The 19,703-nt window shown below is 39.4% G+C and overlaps 2 protein-coding genes across 4 annotated transcripts; both read left to right on the forward strand.

The window, feature by feature from the left end:
• Positions 1-8,081: 8,081 nt before the first annotated feature.
• Positions 8,082-8,564, forward strand: LOC112170001 (GTP-binding protein ERG-like). The gene has a single exon (XM_024307148.1). The coding sequence runs from the start codon at positions 8,082-8,084 to the stop codon at positions 8,562-8,564; it is 483 nt and encodes a 160-aa protein (XP_024162916.1).
• Positions 8,565-11,415: 2,851 nt separating this feature from the next.
• LOC112182447 lies at positions 11,416-19,648 on the forward strand. 3 transcript variants are annotated; one of them, XM_040518406.1, is made up of 5 exons: positions 11,417-11,643; positions 11,772-12,068; positions 12,473-13,336; positions 13,904-15,067; positions 16,493-19,648. In XM_040518406.1, the coding sequence occupies exons 2-5, from the start codon at positions 11,903-11,905 to the stop codon at positions 19,414-19,416; spliced, it is 5,118 nt and encodes a 1,705-aa protein (XP_040374340.1). In that variant the 5' UTR covers positions 11,417-11,643; positions 11,772-11,902; the 3' UTR covers positions 19,417-19,648. The 3 variants fall into 3 exon arrangements, with proteins under 3 accessions (XP_024176708.1, XP_040374340.1, XP_024176707.1); XM_024320940.2 differs by having other exon boundaries at positions 11,416-12,068; positions 16,496-19,648; XM_024320939.2 differs by having other exon boundaries at positions 11,417-12,068.
• Positions 19,649-19,703: the final 55 nt, after the last annotated feature.

A 19,703-nucleotide genomic window follows, 5' to 3' on the forward strand; every position in this document is an offset into this window, starting at 1 on the left:
GTGAAGAAGACTCAAGAAGAAGAGGATCGTCAAAATTGCAGGCTCTGCAAGTCCTGGAGTCGAGGGCGAGTGGGTGAAGAGAGCCTTGACTGCTCTAATTTGTCTTTCTATGCACCAGCAGAGGCGAAGAGCCGGGTTCCATCCACGGTAGAGCTGACTCTCTATCATGTCTAAGACCGATGCTGAGTAAAGGATTGGTATAGAGGAAGTCCCGGGCGGGGGGGGTGGAAGGCTGAAGTTTGCTCCGATCTGGTGCCCAGAGCAATTTATGGGTGGCCAATTTTTTTTTTTTTTTGGTATACCGTGAGCTCCGAGAATGGGGAAGGAAAAAAAAATTGAACATGTAGAATTGAACATATAAATTGATCAATTGTGTCTGTAGTGTATTCATTTTGGTTTTGGGAGTTTATGCAATTCACTGGAGGACAATAATATGATTATTGGAGGGCTATAATATGATTATTGCGGGTAATAATATGATTATTAGGCAGCAATAATATAATTATTGGAAGGCAATAATATGATTATTGAGAAGCAATAATATGTTTATTGGGGGGCAATAAAATCGGACGCCGAAATCCTGTCACCGGTCCGATGGCCGGATTTAGGTCACCAGTTGCCGGATTCTCTTTACCGGAGTCCGGCAAGGTCTCCGATGACTTCCCTCTTTAAGTGACAAAGAAGGAGAGGGCAAAATTGTGCTAAAAATAAATAAATAAATATTTAATTGGGTATTAGGGCAAAATATATATAAAACGATTAAATTCTGTTTACTACCTTGTAGTTTCAAAGGTTCATCAGTTCAGTCCATACACTTCTAATTTAATCAAAAAAGTCATCGCACTCTCCAATTTCATCAAATCAATCCATTTCCTCACAATTCCGTCAATTTCCTCTGTTTAGGTGCTGACGTGTCCGGACGCCGTCTGATGTGTCAGATTTGTGGGACCTTCCCACATGCAAAATTCACAAGCTATTGATAGGAGCATTTTAATGCGATGTTTTAATAGTTATTTCCTCATATTTACTTAGTTGTTTCCTTAAATAAATCCTTCTTGTTTAGGAAAGTTTCCATCCTTAGAAAGTTTCTATTTTTAGTAATTTTAATAAAAGTTTCTATTTTCTAGGTACCTTGGAATAAATGGAGCTGAAATGAAGAAATGGAGTTTTCCTGGTCCGACTAGGAATCCCAGTCAACGCAGGAATCCTGATGAGGCTAGGAAACTTGAAGGCATTAGGAGACCACATGATGACGTGGGAGATATTTTGGGAGATTAAATCTGATTTTTGCATGAAAAATCAAGGAGATTACGTGGAGAATATCAAGGGAGAATTTTAAGGAAGAAAAGATTCAAAACAAGTCCAGATTCGTTCCTCAATTCCCTCAAGATATGTTGGCTAAAATTAGAGAATAAAATCTGTAATTTTAATGTGAAAATCAAGAGAAAATCAAGGGGATGACATTAAGGATAAAGCCATGGAGAGATTTAAGGGAGAAAAGGTCCAAAATGAGTCCGGATACATTGTCTAGGTTCATGCCTAGATATTTGGCCGAAAATGGTGAATTAATCTTGGGAAAATCAGCAATAATATATTTGGAAAGATTATGGATTTATTTTGGAGCTTTTTGATTGGTTGAGTGACATGGCAGAGCTGACGTGGCATTAATTCATTGGTTGGAGCTATGTGGTGCAACCAGAAAATTCCTTAGAAATTAAATTCATGAAGCCTTGCCTTCCCCTATATAAACCCCCCTATGCTACAACACAGGACACACCTCTTCATTCAGAAAATTCTCTCCATAACATCAAGCTTTCTCTCCATCCTCTAGTTTCAAGTCTCTGCATCTTCAAGCAAAGAGAAGAAGAGAAGAAGAAGCCATGAAGCCTCCTAGCCGCCATCATCCACCTTGTGTCGTGAAGCTTTGGAGGCTTGCTTTCAAGGATCTTCAAGTTCTTCGTCTCAAGGCCATGTCATCCATCTTTCACGGTGTATTTCATACTTTCTTTTGTTTTCCTTTGTTTGATTTTGTAGAGTTATGAATTCTAGTTAACATGACGTTAAGGGCAAAGTTTAAAGCCCGTTTATATGTTTTGAAATAAAGTTACGATTTCTTTATGTTGATTTATATGTTGCTTATGTGAGATTACTTGATTGATTTTGTTTTATAGAAATTTTTTGCATGTTTATGTTCTTTGGTGGCCAACTTAGGATATATGCATGTACTTGGAGCTAATTTAAGTAGTAAAGGCTTTGGACAAAAGTCGAAATCAATTAAGGAGGATTGCAAATAGGTGAACTTATTCATAACTAGGTTGTGCACTTTGGTTGACATCCTTTCTCTATGCTTCATGCGTTGAATGTGTCTTGATTAGCTAGCTTTCTAGACTATGATTGCATGTTCAATAGGATTGATTTAGGTGCTTTCACTTAGATTAATTATTCAAGGAAAGTAAAAAATGGGAAATCGTTTGCTTTCTAACGTTTCACATGGTCAACTTCTTTCTCATGACATAGAAAATCAACTATAGGAATTGTGATTGGATTTCTTGCATATGATTGTGGTTTTGATCTTTATTCCTTGCGTTCCACCCTGGTATATATGTTTTTACATTTTCTTTATTTTATTTATTTTAAGTTTTGATTTAATTATTCCAAAACCACCCTTTTGTGTTCACTTGTATATATTACTATTCTTTATTTTATTTTTGTAAATATTATACTTTGTTTTTATTTTAATTCTTTAATTGTTTAACAATGACAGGTGTACCCTCAATCCTCGGTTAGAACGATCCCTATTTACCATATACTAACGATGACATTTTCAGGGTTAAATTATGCGCTTGCTTTGAGCGTATCAATTTTTGTCTCTTCAATCTCCCTCCCCTTTCCCACCCGAGCAGCCTAATTCCCAACATCAGAATCAAAGCTTTTTTTTCCTTCTATTTTGCAGTTTCAGGGTTTCTGTTCAAAGAGAACTCGAGGAGAGAGAAACTAGAACTGGGTTTCTCTCTCTCCTCAGTGGGTATCCAAGCATAACCCCACATCACCTCCACCACCATCATGCTCAGCGGCCTCCGACGATCCACCGGCAGCTTTTCCGTCATTGGGGTATGCCCGAAAGTAACCCACGCGTCACCGCCGTAAGCACCAGAAATCTTCTCTGGGCACCCACGACCCCTGCTTTCTTCTTCGGTCGTCACTACAGTAAAAGGGCAACTTCCTCTCATCCATGATGGAATCGATCTGTGCAACTCCTAATTATTCTCTCTACACCCATATTGGTCACCTGCGATGCTGGACCAGCTCGCGGACCAAATGACTAAGGCTGCAGACGAGGTTAGCTCGTCGAAGCAATCCTCAAGTGACCAATCCTCAATCGCTTCGTTTTCTTTTTTTTTGTTCACAACAAAAAAATCCCAGTCCGCTCTTCAGCCTTTGAGCTCCTCTGAGCTCAGCGCTTCCCCCACTCTGCAACTATAAGCGGCGCCAAGGCCATCAGCCTCGAGGAGATCAAAAATGAGTTCGTCGATCTGGTATACAACACTCTCTGTCTTTCTTTCTCTTTCTCTTTGACTTTGCCGCATGTGTTTGGTTTGCTCTGAAGAAAACGAAACCAAACACCGTGAGAATTTTGGAGTTGACGCGTGGGGGGCACAGGAGCTCGATCCGGAGTCGAGGAGTTGGGGGTGAGATCGAAAATCATCGACCGGAGCTTGGAGAATGCAATGGTCCGGTCGATGGAGATGATCTGGGTCTTGCCACTGACGTAGAGGAGCTTCCCAGACGGTGGCCTGGGGTGGAATGCGATGTTGGAGCTACAAACGAGCTTGAGCTTCTTAGGCTGGGTGTGGTTGGTAATGAGCTTCTGATTTGGATTTAGGAAGAATGAAATTTTGTAGAAGAATGAAATTTTGATTTGGGAAGAGATCTATATATTTGGTTTTGATTTTCATGTTGGATTTATATGCATCTTGATTTGAATTTTGTTCAGATTTGGTTTTTCTGCATCTTAGTTGAATCTAGAGGACTCATCTCAACCAAATTAGGTTAAATTTTCTGGGTTTGCTGTGAGCATGATCTTTGGCCGCGAGGGAGGACACTGATGAGAGGTTGAAGAATGAACCCATACCCAACACCCCTCTTGTTTATTAGTCTCTCTTCATCTTGTCCGGCCATGTTGATCGGTAGGGGAAGTGAGGAGCCATAACCAAGAGCTAAGAAGAAGAAGTAGAAGAGCTCTGAGAGGGGAGGGAGGTATATTGGAGGGGTAGCTTGGGAATTTTGCATGTGGGAAGGTCCCACAAATCTGATCGATCAGACGGCGTCCGGACACGTCAGCACTTAAATAGAGGAAATTGACGGAATTGTGAGGAAATGGATCGATTTGATGAAATTGGAGAGTGCGAGGACTTTTCTGATTAAATTAAAAGTGCAGGGACTGAACTGATGAACCCTTAAAAGTACAGGGTAGTAAATAGAATTTAATCCTATATAAAATATTGTGTAAGTGGGCAATCTCTTAGAGTGTTTGGGTAAGTGAGGTTAATTAACCCCAACATTGGGTAAATGATCATTTCCTCTTAAATTTGTTTATGCTCTGTTCTTTTATTATTTATTTTTGTTTTATATGCCGCTTCACAAAGTTATTTGGTTAGTTTACATGAGGGCTCTATATCCTCCGTTTCATGATCCTCAAGAGGAAGACTTTTGTATCATAGTTTTATTTTTATATAATGATTCGCCAAGTAATTTTGAATGCATTTTTTCTTAATTTTTTCTTTTTTAAAAGCTTTTATAAACAAAGAAATGGAAATAAATAATTAAAGTACTGTAAATGTAAATGTTTTCATTATTATAAATCTTTGCAGAGAAAAAAAATTATTTTCCTTATTAGTTTGTTGTCTTTAACAGTATTTTTGTATAAGAGTACATATGTCATTGAATAATTAAAAATTGAGGGAGATCTAGTGAGTAGATTAAGAGGTCCCAATAGAGACTCTCATTGTTGAAAAAATTCTACAATGTGTTAACTTATGACATGCATACAATTGCCTTAAAAATTTTATCTTTGTCTACAAAAAATTGATCATTGATGTATGTTCCATCTAGTTCATCAACCAATTTTGGTCTGTTTTTCCCCGAGCTTAATTATTAGATGTTCAAATGGAATTCCTTCTGTCATTTTACAATTGGTAAAACACTTTCTCAACTTGTGAACACAATCTAGTGAATCTAGCTTTACATTTCTTCATAATCAATGCATTTGGCATGCTTCAAATTTCACCTCACTAGTAGTCTTAATACCCTTTTCCAGAAGTTTCAGCAACTAGCTAGCTTTGACTAATTAGCCAGCGCAGAAGCCCAAATTATTTTTGATAGCTACTCAATCATAATCTAAACCAAAAACATAAAACATAAAACATAAAACAAATTATATATACTATGTGCGGTTTCGTATCTAGAGTGATGATACCCATTGACTGTGAAAACAACAAAGTAACTAACCGTAGTTTTCACTCTTTCTGTCATCAGCCGGTCGAGTTTTAGGATTTTAATATCAGTAAATGATTCGAGGTTCCATTTGTTTAAGCATAAACTTAAATCACTAAGCAGAACCTTTCAATTGGATTGAGCCTTATTTAAGTAAAACACTATCAGCATTTACCAGAAAGATTAAACGAAAGAGTACTGATTTCATTAGAGGTCAATTCTTTTTTGTTATGGGAGGTGCCAGCCAGTTATTGTATGGGATATTGACTTTGATTATTGTAATCTTCCTTTGTTACTAATGATCCTCTGCTATTTTTCTGCTTATTTAAATGAAGCTTTATATAATTTGGGTTGAAAAAATCAACCTTGATCTCCATGTATTTTATTTTTTCCAGAGAAGGAAGATTTGAACTTGAAGCTTTGTCTACCATTTTGGAGACAAATATTATTGGCGTAATTAGTTTGGTGATCAAACATTTTGCGGTTTCGGTGCCTAAAATCCAAAAACCAGAGATTTGGTCCGGTTGTGGGTTTCGGCCGAAGTACCACGTACGTACACCAACCCAACGCCTAGGTAACATCAATGAAAATTTGGGCACATCTAATATTTAATGCATATATAGAACAATTTGGTATCATATACGTCCGTGAGGTTTATGCATTTTATGTGAAATATAATTTTAGTCACAACTCTCGTGATCAAATTATATTTAGTTTTTGCTTTCATGGACATTTATGATTAGTTGATTACTAACAAAAATAAATAAAAATTATTCTTTTCTTAGATGCGTCACAGTCATGCTCTCCATTACTTTAATTTTTCTCAAACTTAATCAATTTAAAACTAACTAAAATGTGCAACCTTACTGTTCTAGTATTTAAGAACATTTATTACTACTACACTTAAAACTCTAAAAGAAAACAAAAAAAACTTCCAGAGGATAAATCTAGCAGCTAGTTGACCATGCACGTACACCTATGGTAACCATTCAATATCACTTCCTAAAAAATAATAAAAAGTTAATCTTTACATGTACGATTTCTTGCTAGACAAAGAGTCAAAGACAGTTGCCAAATAAATAAGTCAATTACTGGAGAAAACAACTTCTCATGACCAAGAAACACTAGCACGAGTGCACGACACTATCATCGCTAACCTGATGAGCGACGTCGTCCCAAGAGTACCGCCGCCATGCATGCGCAAGAAACCCCTAGTGTTTAAGTTATTGGAATGCGTGTGGTTTCCTAGCTTAGTAGCTTTTTTCTTACAAATTAGGGCAATTTCTCTTCTCTAATCAGCTATACATAAATGCAGAAATGTGATAGTGGAATGTTAGTTTAGCTCATGAAATTGGTAAACTTCCAAGTCATTATCTTGTAAGGAATAAGGATGAGTTTAAGATTGAACGCAAGTTTTTTGGGATTTGAAAATGGTCCCAATGAATAATGACATGATCTGATATGTTTCATGTCCATTCAAAAGTAGTCGAAGTTGGTGAGCGAACAAATTAAAGCTTGAGATATATAATCTTATAGAGCAACCTTATCTAGTATAAGACTGTCATATAAACTAGCAAGCTTGGTACCAAACCACATAAACTGTCTAGATCTTTACATTTTGAAATTCATATATCCCATACAATGTTATAATTATATTCTCTCTCCTTAATTACTTGTTACTAGCAAGCTTGGTACCAACCCACATAAACTGTCATTACTTTCAAAATCCCATGCAAGATAAAAGCTCTAAACAAACAAGATGACAATCTAGGCTAGGAGTACCGATATGTAACCGTAGAGATGATCAAGGACTCTTCTTAAATATTATGTGTAACACTACTCTTCATACGCTTAAGCCCTGGAAAAATATAAGGACAAAATACTGTTTACTCCCTATACTTATAGGGTATCGACGTTTCAGTCCCTGACGTTTCAATTTCACCTGGATAGTCCTTAAACTCTCTAATTTCACACAAAAGGTCCCTGCCGTCAATTTTTCGTCCAAAATTCCGTTTTCTTGCTGACGTGACACTTTTTTCACACTGAAATGACTATTATACCCTCACCTTCTCTTTTTTTTATTATTTATTTATTTGTTCTCTCTCTTTTTTTCTTTTTTTTTCTTTTCACCTCTTCTTCTTCAGCTCTCTTTCCTCATTCTCTTTCTCTCCCCTCTCCTTCTGCCTCCAAAGAAGCAGCCGTAGCAGCAGCCCAAGAGATGGAGCTGCAAACCCCAGCCATTCAGGCTTTAGAAATAAGATCAAAACCTACCACCATCTCGTAAGCCAAAACCTCGTCGTCCCACCACCACCGGCGTACCCGCCGCTCCGAGCAAATGCTAGCCATCCCACCATCCTTCCTTCCATCCATCATCCCGATCACGCCGGCAAGCACCACCACCCCTCCCAATCACCCCTCTCCATATGACGGCTCCAAACCAAATCGGACCACACCCAAACCAAATCAATTCACCTTCCACTGCCTTTCCTTCCTCAAATCGGAGCACCTAAACCAAATCAATTCACCACAAATTGCAGCACCCAAACCAAATCAATTCACCACCCAAAATTGGGCTCCGTAACACCAAAATGAAATCTTTGAGAGCCCTGAGGCTCCTCTCTTCCAAACCCGCCAACACCACTCCATCCCCAACCTTCCTTCTCCTCTGCCGCAGCTTCTATGCCACCCAACCTGAACAATCCGATCCCACCCACACCCCATCCTCCTCAGAATTCGACGCCGAAAACAGCTTCGATAGTACCCTCTACGAGTTACCCATTGCCGCTTCGGATTCCAAACCCCAAAACCCGATTTGGGACGAGAAGTACAGAAGCAAAGCTGACAGATTGGTAAATGCTGATGAGACCCATAAAGCAAAGCTGAGGTTTTTGAAGGAGGAGGAGGACGAGAGGAAGCGGAGGCTGCTCGCTAAGGCGCTGCTTGAGGCGGCGCTGGAGAGAGGAGATGAGGAGGAATCGGACGGTGAGGAGGAGGTGGTCAAGGAGGAGGACCAGAAGTCGTTGACGGTTGGGATTATTGCGGGGCTCCCAATGCCAAAAAGTCTGCGCTGACGAATTACATGGTTGGTTTCTTTGAGTTTGAGTTTTCGGGTTAAAGGTGGTTGGGGTTTGCAGCTCCGCCTCTTGGGCTGCTGCTTCTTTGGAGGCAGAAGGAGAGGGGAGAGAGAGAGAATGAGGAAAGAGAGCTGAAGAAGAAGTGAAAAGAAAAACAAAAAAGAGAGAATAAATAAATAAATAATAAAAAAGAAGAAGGTGAGGGTATAATAGTCATTTCAGTGTGAAAAAAGTGCCACGTCAGCAAGAAAACGGAATTTTGGAAGGAAAATTGACGGCATGGACCTTTTGTGTGAAATTAGAGAGTTTAAGGACTATCAAGGTGAAATTGAAATGTCAGGGACTGAAACGTTGATACCCTATAAGTATAGGGAGTAAACAGTATTTTGTCCAAAATATAACTAGTAATCAATAAGAATGCCAAGAAAATGCGTGCTTAAAATTAATGATCCATGTATTCTAGACTCTAATTGTGTGGATATCATTACCTTACAATAACTTATTAACGAGCATCCTCATTTAGATTTGACATAAACGCTACAAATTTATTTTTGTTCCATTGTCAATTTTAATAATCCGATGTAGTAACTAAATGTTTCAATAAATAAATATTATCTTTAAAGCGTATTTCTTAATGTTGTTTTTTTTACTAGATTGATATGTATTATTTTCTTTTTCCAAAAGAAAACAACAGTCGTGTAATTGGAAAGGTCATGTATATCCTTCTGTCGGCAAAGTATAAAATCATACTGTACGTCAAAGTTCTGTGGGGAGAACAATTGGCTGGCAGGTGCTTCCAAAAAGCCTATATATATCATGCATCATATGACTCTTCGTTTGCAGGATAAGCATCAACCCTCTATTTCTCAACCCAAGAACTCCACCATGGTCCATATGGCCAGCCAAAAAGCTATGGCTAGGAACCTATCTGATCGAGCCCCACAATCAATCAAACAAAGAAGCCTAAATTTGGTTCAATCAACTTGAACTTGGCTGGGGCAGAACTTGTTTTGATGAATAAAGCAAGAAGCTTGCCGGTGAGACTTGAGGCGCGCCTATAATGGCTGACAAGAAAGCCTAGCTTTCCTGGTGTGATGGGAAACAAGGTTTCAGGTTCTATAGCAGAAGATATGAGAAAGGACTTGACGTTGGTTTGGAGATTACAAGAAGCTAGGGAAGGTTCGCAATTGCCTTGTTATATTCCTGGAGGTTTTGATAAGTTATCCCTTGCTTGCTTCATTGCGATCACTACTGTTGTACTTTGAATATAATTATCAACTTTGTGCTTAGTAATGTCTGGAATAATGGTTGGTGATTGTTCCACAGTAGAGGAGTATAAGAGTTCAAACAAACTTATAGATCGAAGGTTAACTTCACTATTAGTAAACGTAGCAATGCACATTGATTTTAAACCTATTGATTTTTAAACTTATAACAAATTTGTGAGAATTTAGATTCTAACAAAAGACATCAGTGTGAAATGATCAACTGGTCTAGATGAGCACATGTTGAAATCAGTGAGTGCATGGTAGATAATGATCTTCACATACAAATTTCAGTGGATAAAGAGAATTATACATACCGATTGAAATTAGTGTTTAATGACTGTTTTACTAATAATGCTTTAACTATGTAGCTATCGCAAAACAACTGTTTTACTAATAATGCTTTAACTATGTAGCTATCGCAAAACAACTTATATAAGGTTAACATAATGCAAACTGCATAGAAGTACGTGATAGAACTCTAATTAAAGAGCATATGTATGAGATGCATTATGGCATCTTGTGACCGTTGATATTGGATAGGTTTTGGTAGACGGGGTTAATGTTATGTCGAGGCACAATGATATTTGTGTAACATGGAGAAGATTATGCGAATTTATTAGAAAGTTTCTTTTTAGTCATGTATGAGCACTAATAATTATTATTATTTTTATATTGTAAAAGTTCTTAGTGTTAGATTGTTGTGCAAATTTTAATAAATCGATTAATTGGGCATGTTTCCATATTTGAATTTGGATTTAGATTTTTTTTTTAAGAATTAAATTTGGATTTAGATTTGAATAGTACTACTTTAGCATGTTCAAAACCATTCATATTAATTGCCCATTACAATTTTAGTGTACCCAAAATTCCTCATATGCATTATCTATTGTCATTCCAATCGATCATTATTATTTGAGGATCTTAATTGTTTTAAAATTGATAATTTTGTTTAACAAATGATTAAAATAATTTTTGATTTGATTGATTTTCTTTGACAAATAACTAAAAATTAGAAGTCTAAAACCATATGGATAAGACACAAGTTTCAATTTTCAACAAATACATTCCCACATTATCAAATATTTCCAAATGTAACCCACTTTCAGATTGCCAAGACAGACAAATTGTCAATAAACTAAAAAAAAGAAAAAATTAGAGTATTCATCATTAGCAAGAGAAGTCAAACCTCAAAACCAAACTCATCCGACTCACACTGACACAGCACTGTTGTCATTCCGGAAACTCACAAGGCTAACCCCGTCATTTCACACCCAAAATACTTGCGGGCGTACCCGACCCTTTTTTGGTGCCGTAGATAATCCCCAAAACGAGGGGCAGTTTTGGTTTTTACGATGAGGACAACAGCCGCGGGGGCCAAAGTGAAAAAGAAAAAGTTGATTGATGACATAATGAGAGAATAGGGGAAAGTAGAACCTCTACTAATAAAAAGAAAAAATAAATTAATAATTTCATTTTTTTTTTTCAAATTTGTTTTTATAAATAATAATATTACGGACGCGAAAGGAGATTGAAATAGAATTAATAAGGGGAGGTTGAGATCCGTAGCCCCAGCAGTCTCTTTGTCCCTTATCTCACTTTCTCGCCCCACAGGCAGATTTTCTTAGAGAGAGAAAGCCAAACCCAAATTTTGCAGAGAAGAGAGAAGGAAGAAGAAGAAGGCCAAAAGCCACCGCAAGCCCTAGAAGAAGAATCTATCTATCTGTCTATCTCGGCTTTCACTAAGCTCGTTCTCGATCTGAGTCCGAAACCCTAGCCGGGACAACCAGACGGCAGCGGCTGCCGCGGCGGTGAGGATTTGTTTGTTTTTTGTTATTGGTTTTCTGTTGTTTGCGGAAAGCCCTAGGCTTTGGTGCGGCGGTGGGGGATGACGGTGGCGTTTGGATTGGGGATTGATGTGAGCTGTGTTTGGGTGTAGGGAGAGATTTTATATATTATTATATAAAGGCGGCAACTTTGTGAGGGAGGAGGGATCTGGGAGGCGGCGGTGGTTGCGGTGTGAATAGGTTAGGGGAGGGTGTGGCTGCCCATGCAATTGGGTTGGTTTTGATGCCGCCAGAACCATTGTCGTGGGATCGGAAGGAGTTCTTGAAGGAGAGGAAGCACGAGAGGTCGGAGTCGCTGGGACCGGTGGCGCGATGGAGGGACTCGCCTCATCACGCGCCGAGGGAGTTCAACAACCGCTGGCAGTCCGCCGAGTTTCGCAGACCGCCAGGTACGTGTGGTTTGTTCTTTTCAGTTAGGTTTTTTTTTGTTGATGTTTAGATTTAGGGTTGTTTGGCACTGATTTGGGGTTGTGGTTTTCTGATTGGTTTGGGTTTTATGGGTTTGCCAGAGTTCGAATTGAGCCGGGTTGTTTGCACCGTCAATCGGTTTTTTTTTTTGGTGTGATTCTGTTGATTCAGTACTGCTGATTATGGACGATGTTGTTGTTAGTGTATTTTTGGGGATTGGTTAGATAGGCTTTCATGAGTATATTTAGATCTGTGAATTTGGGGATCTGTGATTGAATGATATGTAGTTTATCTCTTTTGATTTTTTCTTGGAAAATAGTTTGGATTGGTTTCTATTGACTTTTTGATTTTTTTTCTTACCTTTTTGTTCGATTATTTTATGAAGGTCATGGTAAACAGGGTGGTTGGCACATGTTTTCGGATGATTCTGGTCATGGATATGCATCTTCTCGGTCCAACGAGAAGATGCTGGAGGATGAGAGCTTCCGGCCGTCGTTTTCACGTGGAGAGGGACGGTATGGCAGGAATGGTAGGGATAGTAGAGGGTCTTATAACCAGAGGGACTGTAAAGGACATTCTTGGGAAACCAGCAGTCTGTCTCCCAACACCCCCGGGAGGCCAAATGATATGAATAATGAACAAAGGCCTCAGGATGATAATATGACATACTCATCTAATCCGCATTCTGACTTTGGGAGCACATGGGATCAGATTCAGTTGAAAGACCACCTTGATAGGACGGGTGGTTCCAATGGTATAGCTGCTGGCCAGAAATGTGATAAAGAGAATTCCCTGGGCTCAATGGATTGGAGGCATCTTAAATGGTCACGGTCTGGAAGCATGTCTTCACGTGGTTCAGGTTTCAGCCACTCAAGTAGTTCGAAAAGCATTGGGGCCATAGATTCCAGTGAAGCAAAGACTGAGTCGCAGCCGAAAAATGCAACTCCGGTGCAGTCTCCTTCAGGGGATGCTACTGCCTGTGTGACATCTGCTGCACCATCAGAGGAGACGAATTCTAGGAAAAAGCCACGCCTTGGATGGGGTGAGGGACTGGCAAAGTATGAGAAAAAGAAAGTTGACCCGGCTGATGTTATCATGAACAAAGATGGGGCTGTCTGTCCTGTTGGTAATATGGAACCTGTCCAATCTTTCAGTTCACACTTGGCCGATAAAAGCCCCAGAGTTACGATGCTTTCGGATTGTGCATCTCCTGCAACTCCATCCTCTGTTGCTTGCAGTTCCTCTCCAGGTACATTTTTGCTTTTCTTACTATTTGAACAGACATAGAATGATATTCTACGAGATTGGGATCTTTCATTAGAACCGTTATGCTGCCATTTACTTACTGATTTCTATTCAATGCAAGTCGTCTGAAATGTAATATAAGATGCTTGTGATTTTGATGTCAGTTACCTGAAGTTGGGAGATGAAATCGTCTCCTTGACTGTTATGGGAAGTTTTTCTTTTGGTCCATTGTTTACACATGATCATTGAGTTGTTGTTTGTTGGTACGGGGAGTGCCTGCAGACCGATGAAGTTTGACTTACTTGGCTCTTACACACACCTCCATGCACATACACATATATAGTCGTTTGTAAATATTCAGATAAAAGTCCGTATAAGAGTAAAGAAGTGATGGATATAATGCAGCTTGACACCGAAATTTTGTAACTTGCATTGTCAGGTGTATTTTCTGTAAAAGTTAATCACTGTCTTGTCTTTATTTCTTTTTCATATAGTTGTGTGTGTGTCAATAGTCTTCCCTTTATATATTCAGACAGTTTTCGTCATATTAATATTTTCATTGTTTAAACAGGTGTTGAAGAGAAACCATTTGGCAAGGCAGCCGGTGTTGATAATGATAGTAATTTATATCGTTCTCCTGGTCCTGAGCTTCAGAGTCATCAAGAGGGATTTTCGTTCAAATTAGAAAAGCTGGATTATAATTCCCTAGCTAATGTTACCTCATCATTACATGAATTGCTCCAGTCTGATGATCCAAGTCCCATGGATTCTAGTACAATGAGACCTACTGCAATGAACAAGTTGCTTATATGGAAAGGTGATATTTCAAAAGTATTGGAGGTGACTGAATCAGAAATTGATTTGCTTGAAAACAAACTGAAGATATTGAACTCTGATTCTAGGGACAGCTGTGCAGCAGCTTCCAGTTCTTTGCCTGTTGAGGAGAGTGATAAATCTGGCAAAGAACACGCTACTGCCAAAAATTTGATCACCAGACCTGCTCCATTGCAAATTTTTTCTTCTGAGGATACAGATCCACAGAAGTTGGCCCTTGGTAATGGAGAACAGGGAGAGTCCTGTGGTGTTAAGGATCAAGATATGGATAGTCCTGGAACAGCAACGTCAAAATTTGTTGAACAGTTACCTTTGTTGAAGGTGGCTTCATCTGATATGGGGAATCCAAGTGGTTGTGCTGAGAACCAGGACCTAGTTCAAACGGCTGAAAGGGATGTAGAATGCTTAGTGGCTGGTAAAGATGAAGAAAAAAGTGACCTGTCTGTGCATGGAAATAGTAGAATGCTTTTAGTTAGTGAGATAGTTACACCTGTTTCTGATGGTTTGGATCTTTGTGCTGGTGTAGTAGATACATTATGTGATTCTATATTTTCTTCCAATAAAGAATCTGCAAATAGAGCGTCTGACATATTTAATAAGCTGTTGCCCAAAGATAACTGTGGAGTTGATATTTCGGGACTTGGTATTTCCTCATCATGGAAGAATGATTCATTGATCAAAGAGAAGTTCAAAGCAAGGAAGCGGCGTTTAAGGTTTATGGAGAGAGTCATAACCTTAAAATATAAGGCTCATCAGCAATTGTGGAAGGAAGACGTCCGTTTGTTTTCAGAGCGAAAATATCGTCCAAAATCTCACAAAAAATGTGATTTAGGATTGCGGAACACCACCAATGGGAACCAAAAGCATCGCTCTTCCATTCGCTCCCGTTTTTCTACACCTGGTAAGAATCCATTCCCCTTTGTTTTTGCAAGTGTTTTCTCTACCTTATATTGTTGAGGTTTTTTTGTACTGTGGTGCCATAAAAACGATGAAAAGCAATTGAATTCCACTCATCACATAAACCACATATGAAACTTTTTGTCCATTTTGTTTTAAAATCAAATTTATTAATCATAACGGCGAATAGGGGTAAGCCAATTCATGTATTATACATTAACAGTTAAGAGCTTGAAATTATAACTGTACACGGAGGCTCACATGTTTGTCAGTGGAGTGTTCTTTTGAAAAACCTGTGGGTGGGGCTAAAAATCAGGAGGCAAAATACCTAGAGTCGAGCATTTAACATATGCTGGTTAAAGAATGGAAACAAGTTGGGTTTCTAAATGGAAGAGCCAGAAGTAAGACTCACCATACTAGAGAAATATGCTGTAGTCCTTTCTGCGTGAGTCCAATTTTTACCGTCTCCTCAACCACTCTTTCAAGACAATTTGGTTGTCTAGGTGGCTAGTTCTTCATTTTTTAAACTTCAGTTCCTCTTCCATTGACAGGTAGATAACTAGGTCTAGGGCTATGGTAAACCGTGTATGTATGGAAGAGATATTTTTCTTTATTGTAAGCTCAGCTCTACAGGCAGTAGACACCCTATGTTCAGGCAGTAGACACCCTATGTTCTGTTGGTAATTATTTTTCTAGGTTTGGGTAGGTTGGTTGGGCATTGCTTGGACAGAAGTGTGGCAAAGGAGTAAAGACATCATACCACAGTGGTATGAATCTGGGTATACAGAATACAGACTTGAGTGAGGCTCTATAGTAACACCGGTTGATCAAAAGATGATTCAATGAGGCTGACGTATATACTTCTGCATGTTGGCTGGTTGTCAATAAGCAATTTAGGGATAAAAGAAAGATAGAAAAATTAGTATTTGTTGGTAAAATTTGTGGATGTTTTAATTTTCTTTGCTCACAAGCTTGAATATGCATTGTGAAAATGTAGTGATATGTCTATGCTGGGTTGTTGGTGCCTGCATTGTGTCGGTCTAATGAATATTCTGTGACCTGTAATCTTAGCAAAAGTTGTTCTTATCTATGGTTTTTGGCAAGTGTTGTTTTACATTGGATGGTAGTGGTGTACATGTTAAAGGGTGAGAGTAATTGAATCGGTCTTAATGGTTTCTGTAGATAAACATTCGATGATTCATATTGGATGGTAGAATTTTATGTTGAATGGTGATACTCTGTTGATTCATGCACTGTCTATGTTGGCCTGAGTCAGCTTTGTTCTCTGGAGTGATGGTCTTTTATATTATTTCCTGTATTACTGCAACTGATCATTGTATATATGATAAATAATTGATTCAATGTTTTTGTAATAATGATTTGGCGAAACAATTTCTTTAACATGGATTTTAATTTTTTTTTTTCGCAGCAGGAAATTTGAGCCTGGTTCCTACTAAAGAGGTTGAGAAGTTTGCTAACAAGGTGCTCTGTGATTCCCAAGTCAAGCTTTATAGGAATTCATTGAAGATGCCAGCCTTAATTTTGGACAAGAAGGAGAAGATTGTGACAAGGTTTGTTTCTAGTAATGGCTTAGTTGAAGATCCCTGCGCTGTTGAGAAGGAAAGGGCTTTGATTAACCCTTGGACACCAGAAGAAAAAGAAGCTTTCATAGAAAAGTTGGTGGTCTTTGGGAAAGATTTTAAAAAGATCGCCTCTTTTTTCGACCACAAGACAACTGCTGACTGTGTTGAGTTCTACTACAAGCATCACAAATCTGTTGCTTTTCAGAAAGCAAAGAAGAAGCCTGATATCTCTAAACTAGGAAAGTCCTCTGCCAATACCTACATGATTAACCCTGGGACAAAATGGAATCGTGAGGTGAATGCTGCTTCCCTTGATATTCTTGGTGCTGCTTCTGTGATGGCAGCTCAGGCTGATGGCAGTACAAGAAACCGGACTGGGCGTTTAATTTTAGGAGGTTACAAGAATATGAAGATATCACAGAGTGAAGATGTGACTGTTGAAAGGTCGTGCACTTTTGATGTTATTGGGAATGAGAGAGAAACAGCTGCTGCTGATGTTTTAGCAGGTATCTGTGGGTCTCTGTCGTCCGAGGCTGTCAGTTCTTGCATCACTAGTTCCATTGATCCTGGTGACGGTTGCCGGGAATGGAAGTGCCAGAAAGTTGATTCACTAGTAAGACGACCTTTGACACCTGATGTTATGCAAAGTGTTGATGATGAGACATGTTCAGATGAGAGTTGTGGTGAAATGGATCCTTCTGATTGGACAGATGAGGAGAAGTCTAGCTTTATACAGGCAGTGTCATCCCATGGTAAGGACTTTGCTATGATCTCACGATGTGTAAGAACGAGGTCCCAGAATCAATGCAAGGTTTTCTTTAGTAAGGCTCGGAAGTGCCTTGGGCTTGATTTGGTACATCCTCGGCGTGGAAATGAAGGAGCTTCTATTGTTGATGATGCTAATGGAGGTGGGAGTGATACTGAAGATGCCTGCGTTGTGGAAACTGGTTCTGGTATTTCCATTGATAAGTCGGGTTGTGAAATGAATGAGGACTTGCCATTGTCTGTTATGGACATGGATCATGAAGACTCTGATCCTGAAGAGACCATTAATTTGAAATGTGATCCACTGGGATCAGTGGAAAACAATGTGAAGGGAGAAGTTGACCATCTAGATAACAAGGCTCTCAAATCTTCTGATGCACTCCAGATGGAAGATAGGCCTGAGGTAGTTTTTAATGATGTCACCAACATCATGGATGTTGGTGACAGACTGTCCGAGTCGGTGCCTGCCCAGAGAAGTGAAGCATTTTCTGCTGATGCAGATGCTGTGAGAGATAATGTGGCTGAAAAGAGAAGTTTGGTTGCAGAGTCGCTCATTGGTGAGGGAATCAGCTCTGACCTACCTAAATTGGAGGGACAAGGTGAAAGATGCAATACAGATACAAGTGGATGTGGCTTACAAGTTTCAGCAAATGATTCTAATTCTAGTGGCAGTGCTTCTGACATGGCTGCTGAAGGTTCCTGTTCAGGTTTGGCTGCTGAGTGCCTGCATCAAGTGTCGGTTGAGTTGAATTCTATGCAAAAGTCGTCTGTCAATTCATTGTCACATGAGAATCTTCTTGCTACTGCAATTTCAGTGCCGGAAAATTCTGCTGTAGTTGAATATGGGAAAGCCATTAACCAAGATAGGTTGTCATCAACATCAGATCTGCAGGAGGGTAGAGATAAGCAGTCCTTATCTGTTGGTGGAGATGATTGTCACAAGCACTTGCCTGGTCTTCCAGTATTGACAAATATTGATCCAGCCCATGTTCTTAGGGGTTATCCATTGCACATGGCGACGAAGAAAGGGATCAATGGGCACATCAGTTCTGGTAACTTATCTGAAGTACGAAACCTTTCAAAGCCAGACGGGCCAAAAGATTGCCTTCTTCAGTTTGGTAACTGCAAACCCCGAAGTTCTCAGGATTTTCCACTTGTGCATCAAAAGATAGAGCGCCGAACTGATACTACAAAAGCCCATTCATGGAGTTCATCAGATACGGATAAACCGAGCAGGAATGGTGATGTGAAACTGTTCGGTAAGATACTCACCAATACCTCCAAGTCCAGTTCCAGTATCCAGGAGAATGAAGAAAAGGGGTCCAATATCCATAATTTAAGCAACAAGTCATCTAACTTAAAATTCAGCGGGCATCATAACTTAGATGGAAACTCTGGCGTCCTGAAGTTTGATAGTAGTAATTATGCTGGCCTTGAGAATGTTCCCAGGAGGAGTTACAGCTTTTGGGAAGGGAACAAAGTACAAAATGGGCATCCATCTTTTCCTGATTCGGCCATCTTGCTTGCCAAGTACCCTGCAGCTTTTGGTAACTTTCCTACATCCTCGTCCAAATTGGAACAGAAACCATTGCAGGCAGTTAGGAACAATGAGGGCCATGTAAATGGTGCATCAGTTTTTCCTTCAAGGGAAATTAGTAGCAGCAGCAGTAGTGGAATTGTTGATTATCATCAGGTGTTCAGTAGGCATCGTGATGGTGGTGCTAAAGTGCCACCATTTACAGTAGATGTGAAGCAGAGGCAAGACATATTTGATGTTTCAAGACGAAATGGGTTTGAATCAAGTTTACAGCAGCAAGGAAGGGGGATTGCCGGAATGAATGTGGTAGGGAGAGGGGGAATTATGGTAGGAGGACCATGCACAGGTGTTTCAGATCCTGTGGCTGCCATAAGAATGCACTATGCGAAAACGGAACAGTATGGAGGGCAGGGGAGCATCATCAGGGAGGAGGAGTCGTGGAGAGGTAAGGGTGACATAGGGAGGTAGTAGATGTGCCTGAGGGCCTTGAGAAACGGGTCCTCAGCGGCAAATTCCTTTATTTGCTGTGTCCTGTATAATAGTTTTTGCGTTTGTTCATTTAGTGACAAGGTAGGGCAGTTCTTTTTGGTAAAATGCTTTAGGTGCTTGTAATATTGCAGCAGCTTTGTATTTGTTGTATTTTATCAAAATACAGAAAAATAAACTGCAAAAGTTGAAGTTGGGAAAAGATTATTCAGTTTATGAGCTCTTACCTGGTGTCTCTTTGCCTACACCGATATTTGACCTGGTTACCA

The sequence above is a fragment of the Rosa chinensis genome, chromosome 1 (genome assembly GCF_002994745.2).
Source record: "Rosa chinensis cultivar Old Blush chromosome 1, RchiOBHm-V2, whole genome shotgun sequence".
NCBI lineage: Eukaryota > Viridiplantae > Streptophyta > Magnoliopsida > Rosales > Rosaceae > Rosa > Rosa chinensis.